General features: G+C 37.7%; 1 protein-coding gene across 1 annotated transcript; it reads right to left on the bottom strand.

The window, feature by feature from the left end:
• Positions 1–2,001: 2,001 nt before the first annotated feature.
• Positions 2,002–5,448, bottom strand: LOC118755969 (probable cytochrome P450 6d5). Its single transcript, XM_036490760.1, has 6 exons — positions 4,525–5,448; positions 4,260–4,412; positions 2,983–3,179; positions 2,668–2,901; positions 2,362–2,604; positions 2,002–2,283 (listed from the first exon to the last, which is right to left on the bottom strand). Exons 1-6 carry the CDS (start codon positions 5,052–5,054, stop codon positions 2,105–2,107), a joined length of 1,536 nt encoding a protein of 511 aa, XP_036346653.1. The 5' UTR covers positions 5,055–5,448; the 3' UTR covers positions 2,002–2,104.
• Positions 5,449–6,471: the final 1,023 nt, after the last annotated feature.

The following is a 6,471-nucleotide window of genomic DNA, read 5'->3' as shown; positions in this document are numbered from 1 at the left end:
ATGCCACCTATAAAGAACTGCGATTATATTTATCTAAACTTATTATAAAAAGACGGGGTGTGGTAATGATAAAAACAAAATTGAAACATGTATTTTGAAGCTTTCCTATATATAGGACATTGTCCGACAAAAGAAAAAGATAAGGTATCCATAATTCTGCCATTATGTTTAGGAATCTGCCAGGCATTTCTTACAGCCATTTCCACACAATGAGTGGAAAAAAAAATAATATTTTGGTATGAACGATCGATACCTCCCATGGCCTTTTTATAATCCTTTACGAATTGAGTTAGCTCGACTTTTAAAAATATATATATATTTTTTCTTTTTGGGAGCATCGCTAATTGAAACTTGTGGGATTTACATCGATTTCGTCCAACTGACTGACAACGGTATGTCGTTACTGAAATCCCATTGATCATCAAAATCGGTTTAGGTAAAGACTCCAACGCTGCTCTTCATTTGCGTAACCGGATAATTACTTATATCGACGTAATCCTCGTTTCCAGAAACCTCGTCGGTAATAAATAAATAAATAATGTATGCAGGTGCATTTATTCCTAGAAATAATGCAATGCTATCGAATGCATGCAAAGAAAATCCTCTGTAAGAAATTTGTAGTATGTCCAATGTGCTACATGTAGGACACAAACTTTTTCGCAAAGACAAAAATATTATTACAATCGAAAAATATGTCGTTTATACGAAAACAAAAGAAAAAGCGTCGATTTTTATATTTTAATAAGTTAATGTTTACTTACTGTCCAACGATAGCGCCATATACAGATATTTTGGAGAACTTGCAAATTTGTACACCACTTACGCAGAAATTTTAGTAAAAAATTATCAAAACGTACCGTCGCCAGCTAGGTATAAGCAAACACTAAGTAAATGAGTAAAATAAGGGGATCATGGAAAAACGTCACTCGTCATATAAACTCATGTGTAGGTGACATATCTATAGGTCATTGAGCATAACTGTATTAAGTCTATAGATGACGGCAGTTGAATAAAAGCTTGTCGTTGCATAAGCACTCCCCCTTCCCAGTTTGACAAAGCGTCTAAAACCAGACGTGCGTCAGCACAGATTCTGGAAAATGCACAGCACCACCAACGGCTACACTGTCAGCCATTCCACGCTAATAGAAGATATATAGGCTTCATCTCTCCCACAGAGGCTCAAACGGTGGTCGGCAAATTACCTGAGTGGTCGACACTCGGCGGTAATGTTTAGAGACAAATCGAGCAAACTTAGAAAAATAAAACGGTGTTCCACAGGGTGGTGTCCTTTCCCCACTACTGTTCAACTTTTATATTTCAAAGCTCGCTCAACCACCAGAGGGAGTCTCGATTGTCTCCTACGCCGACGATTGTTCGACCATGGCGACTGGGAATGGAATTGATGACCTGGGTTTGAAAGTAAACGGAAATCTCTCCGGTCTTTCTGGCTTCTTCACTGCAAAGTGTCTAGCCCTCTCAGGGACTCAGTCTCGAGTTATGTAGACTCTAGACCTGTGAATGCCGTTCTAGGCACACAAATACCGGACATTGACGCGACGGAGCTCCATCTGCCTCGGAAGACTAGAACAACAATAGCCCAACTTCGCTCTGGCTACTGCAGCAGGCTAAACTCTTACCTGAGTAGGCTAAACGCGGATGTGCCGAATGAATGTCCGGCATGCGGAGAGACCCCTCACGACTCGAAACATCTCTTCGCATGCCCGGAAAACCCTACAATCCTAACGGCGTCGTCCCTGTGGACCGACCCCATAGAGGCTGCACGCTTCTAGGGGCTGCCATTAGTGGAACTCGACGACAACGACTGAGATATCTACCGATCTGGGCGGGGTTGTTGTAGCCGCTACAACAACAAAAACAACAACTTGGCACTTGCCGCTAGAGCATTCTTAATGCTTTTTCTGCCTCTTAGTTCGCTTCGCAAAACCTTTCGCTGCGCCAAATTCATTCGCTTCCCAAGTGATAATGCCACCTGTAAAGTATCTTACAAAGTTTTACACACTTATATTTATTTGTTTAAGTAAAAGAAAAAAAACGTTGCTTTAAGGAACATATCTACATATCTATGTATCTTAAAAAAACTAACTTATGCGACCTGCGATGCTTTCCGTTTCGATAGACGCACATTTACGCCACCTTTGGCCTGGATGGGTATGCCGAAGTTAGCAATTTCTATCTCTTTACGAACTGGATTTAATTCGATATTGAAATTGAGCAGAAGCTTCGCTAAGGCAACTTTGGCGTTTACTCTGCCCATGCGTTGTGCTGTGGATAAGACAAAAATATGTACATACATAATTACTTTTGCTGGTTTCAAATGACATTTTGTAGTGCATCAATTACCAATACAATGCCTTGGACCTTCGCCAAATGGCATAAATGCAGTGGCATCGTATTCTTTTTTCTCGAATCGCTCAGGATCCCAACGCATAGGGTCAGGGAAATATTGTGCATCGCGATGCAATCCCAATAACGGAATAATAATGGGTGTACCCTTTTTGATCACCAGCTCGCTATTTGGAATTGGATAGTCCTGGGTGCACTGTCGATTGAGAATTGGCAAAGCTGGGTACTTGCGTGTAGTTTCTGTAAAAAAAAACAATAAACAGTTAATAAAAGCATATACAGGAAACTACACTTTCGACTAACCCATTATGCACAAATCCAAGTATTTCATATCCTGTATCGCGTCATATGAGAACTTATTGCCATGTTTTTCCAACACCTCTCTAACATCGCGCTGTGCCTTTTTCAACACTTCTGGATATTGCGCCAGCTCAAAGGCGGTAAAGGCAACAGTGGAAGCGGTTGTCTCATAACCCGCCACATAAAAGAGGAACAAATTCGAGGCAATGATTTCGATGGACATGTGCTTTGGCCCATCTGATGTGCCATTGAAGTGTAATGAGTGAAAAGTAAGAGTTATGAAATTATTAAATTATTCAGTGCGCTTGAAATACACACCCTTTCCAGCTTTTGCGGACCAGTCATTGTCGTCAGCGTTAATTTGCCCTTTGTTGCGCAGTTGCATTAGCAGCTGGAGCATATCTTTGCGTGAGATGTTTTGCTCTTCGCGCATTTGTATGGTGCGTTGTACAATCTCCCGCATCATATTCGGTGCCTCCTCACGCCAGCCGAAACGTATGAACAGCTTCTCCAAGCTATGGAGTAAACATCAATGTGTACTTGTGTAATAAAGTAGCGCTAATCTTTTAAATTCATCTGTGATAAAAAATGTCTTATCAATAGCGAATGGCTGGTAGATTTGAAAATTTGTTTGCGATAATAATACATGCACACATTTGTAAATAGAACTCATTAGATTAAAATAGATTGCTATACAATTGCAATAAATTGATTAGAATTCCACTTATATATGAATGGCAACGAGAACTAAAGTTTTTTTTAGTTCATTTAGGTTAGTGCCTTTTTCCGCAAACACGAAAAAAAACAATTACCCAGTTTACAGATATCGCAGCTGAAATTTCGACCATCCGCTTAAACATAAATACACACATACATATGTATGTATGTATATGCAGCCCTGGATTTACACTAGGTGCTCTCGGTGCCCTGGCACAGGGCGGCAAATTTTGAAATATAAATTCAGATAAGTGCATATTTATTTATGTAATGTGAAATATCTAAAGCCTTCTAAATTTTACTCATATTTTTGATAATGGGTCGAATTCGAAAATACGAATACGAAAACAAAATGAATTGAAAATTTTAATTTTTGTTTAGAAATTCTATACGAAAACTTAAAATCATGATACAAATATTTAAAGGTAAAACCGCTCGCTCAATTCGTCCGCCATTGGGGTTTTTTTTGACGTTTGCTAGCATTTTGAGTTTACTCTCTCGAAATAATTCAAATGTCAAATAATTCAAAATAAACAAATGAAAATTTATAATTGAAAATTTTTTTATTCAAATGTGGAAGAACTCATGAATGATGTGCACTTCCACGTGTATTGCTCTGAAAAAAAGATGGGACGTAATTCTAGGTAGGTTAAAGATAAAAGGGCGACATTTTTCACAGGGCACATGGCCGCATTTTAATTAAGTAAATCCGGCCCTGTGTATATGCACATATGTACAGTATATTCATCAGAAAAACTGAAACCCCCTTAAGTGCTACTCGATTGATAAGTGAAAAAGATATAATTTTAAAAATAATTAATAATTTACTTTCTCGTATACTTTTTATTGCTGCTATTTAGCACTGATTTTTAACTCACCCAGGATATAAAAATTGGCAAGTACCCCGCACCACACTTCCAAATGTGGGTTCATTGATTTTGCGGCTAACATTCAGCATAACATTATTTGGCTCCACAAAGCTGTTTACTTCCAGCCCAAAGAACACTGAGGCGATTATGTCTATGGCATAGCTAAAAATTTAAATCAATTTAAAATTGCGTAAGTCCTTTTCACTCGCCACAGTGGGAATGAAATCAAAAATGCAAAAATATTTCGAATAAAATTTGAAAATTAGCCACTCACGTGCTCATTAGTTTCTTCAATTCCACTTCCTTAGCACCCTCGTCCGGCAGTTGTCCATTTAAATAGTTTACCATTTTATCACCAACATCTTCCACCGTACCAAACATCGCCTTCAATTTGCCCGATGTGAATAAAGGAGTCATTGTGACGCGTAAGCTTTTCCAATCCTGCCCTTTCAAAAAGAAAAGACCACCACTGGATTGTGGATCCTTTTCATCGTCCACATGCACACCGCGATCGTGAAAGCTCTCAAAATCCCTTACTAATATATTTTTCACCAGCTGAGCATCGCGCACAAGCAAGGCAGGACGTGTCATAAGGTAAATGCCGAGCACTTTGTCCTTGGTAGTGCGATAGACATCGTAGACGGCAATGCCTAAGGAAGCTTCGCGCTTAAAAACTTTGTCGAGCACAGCAAACGGGATTTTGGGCTCGTAATAAGGGAAGCCCTTGCGTTGCCAGTATGTGTAATTCCATTTGATGTAGAAAAATGCGAGCGTACAAGCGGCAATTAATAGCAGAAGAAACATATTGATTGCAGCGAAATAACTTTGCAAGAGTCACTGATTTAAGTAGAAGCAAAGCGCAGTAGAAACTGACCGTCTATGCTCTAATTTGCTACATTTTATACGAGTATATAATAATAATAGACGCCGCTATCTGGGCAATTTACGATGAGGTTGTTCACTTAATGTGAAACTTTCGTTTGCAATTTCGAGTAGATGTCGCTTTGAGTAGAGAACGAAGCCCAAAAGTGCACAGAATCAAGAGCTAAGGTGTGTGAGTGTTCTAAACACTCAACAGTTAAGGAAAAAAATAATAATCGGCAAGATTTCTTCTTTTGGGACATTCGAAAATATACATAATTAAATGTTTCGAGATTGTCGAATCTTTACAAAATTTTCTCATGTTTTTTTTTAGGATTATTTCGGGACTTCGGGATATTTCGTGTAGTACGTTACCAGATTATTTTAAGAACTTTGGCATTTTTCCCTATTTTTTTTTTTTGTGCTACATGAACACGCCTAATGCTGTTATCATTTATTTATTTATTGTAGGTCGTTTGATTGTAAGTACGTTTGGCTCTATGTATATTTGTTTATTTAGTATGTATTTATTTTATTATTGCTGTTGTTGTAAACTTAATCGGTGACTGGGAGGAGAATTTAGAAATGATATTATTTCTACTATGTATGCATTTACAGCGCGATTAAAAGATGTTTTAAGTGTGACTACGTAGTAGCTAGTAGAGAGTGCAATTTGGTAAACATACATACGTTTACTGGGTTTGTAGTTACAGTAGTACAGCTGACTGTATTTGTATACTTAGTCGGTCTAGCTCAGTGGATGATGTAATCTCATTCGTAAGGCAGTCGGTTCTACATGCTCAAGTTTTTTTCCCAACAAAGGACTGTTGTTTAGCGATCAAATCTTGTTAAGGTTAAGTGTGAACTTTTCACTTCATCTTTTCTGATTTACTTGTAATCGAAAATACTACGAACTTGTCTTTACCTTCATACGGACCTTATTTCCGCAAACGAATCCATTTCACAAAAAACGCATTGCTATTCGATTTTTTCAGGGAAATTTCGACTCAAATTACAGTGACTCAAACAAATGACCACGTGCTTTTTTTTAATATTCGCATTATTTTTCCGTCACATTTTTTTTTTGTTATTTTTATATGAAAATATCGTCTAAGCTTTAACCAAAACCTTGTAAATCACAGTTTCAAACTTCATACAAAATTTAGGAAAATTCAACAAATTTTCATCAAGATTTCAACTTTTTATTCTGAATTTTTAGAAAATTTTTGGGTATGCAGTTTTATAGCTCATACAATTTTTGTCTAATGAAGTGCAAGTTTTAAACGCGTAAAAAGTCGCGTTGATTTTTGAGATTTTTTTGCGGCTACTCTTTCGGGGTTTTTAATATAACAAGCGCAAC

Source organism: Rhagoletis pomonella, unplaced genomic scaffold, assembly GCF_013731165.1.
Source record: "Rhagoletis pomonella isolate Grant_MI unplaced genomic scaffold, Rhpom_1.0 Rhpom_scaffold_08118, whole genome shotgun sequence".
Lineage (NCBI taxonomy): Eukaryota > Metazoa > Arthropoda > Insecta > Diptera > Tephritidae > Rhagoletis > Rhagoletis pomonella.
This window is presented reverse-complemented; position numbering and strand designations above follow the sequence as displayed.

Bases quoted from the DNA above. Each gene is read 5' to 3' on its own strand.
- LOC118755969 (XM_036490760.1), bottom strand. From the start codon at position 5,054: ATGTTTCTTCTGCTATTAATTGCCGCTTGTACGCTCGCATTTTTCTAC. The intron at 2,902-2,982 runs GTGTGTATTTCA...ATGGCACATCAG, and splicing joins GTCCGCAAAAGCTGGAAAGG to ATGGGCCAAAGCACATGTCC. The intron at 2,605-2,667 runs GTTAGTCGAAAG...TTTTTTTTACAG, and splicing joins CTTGGATTTGTGCATAATGG to AAACTACACGCAAGTACCCA.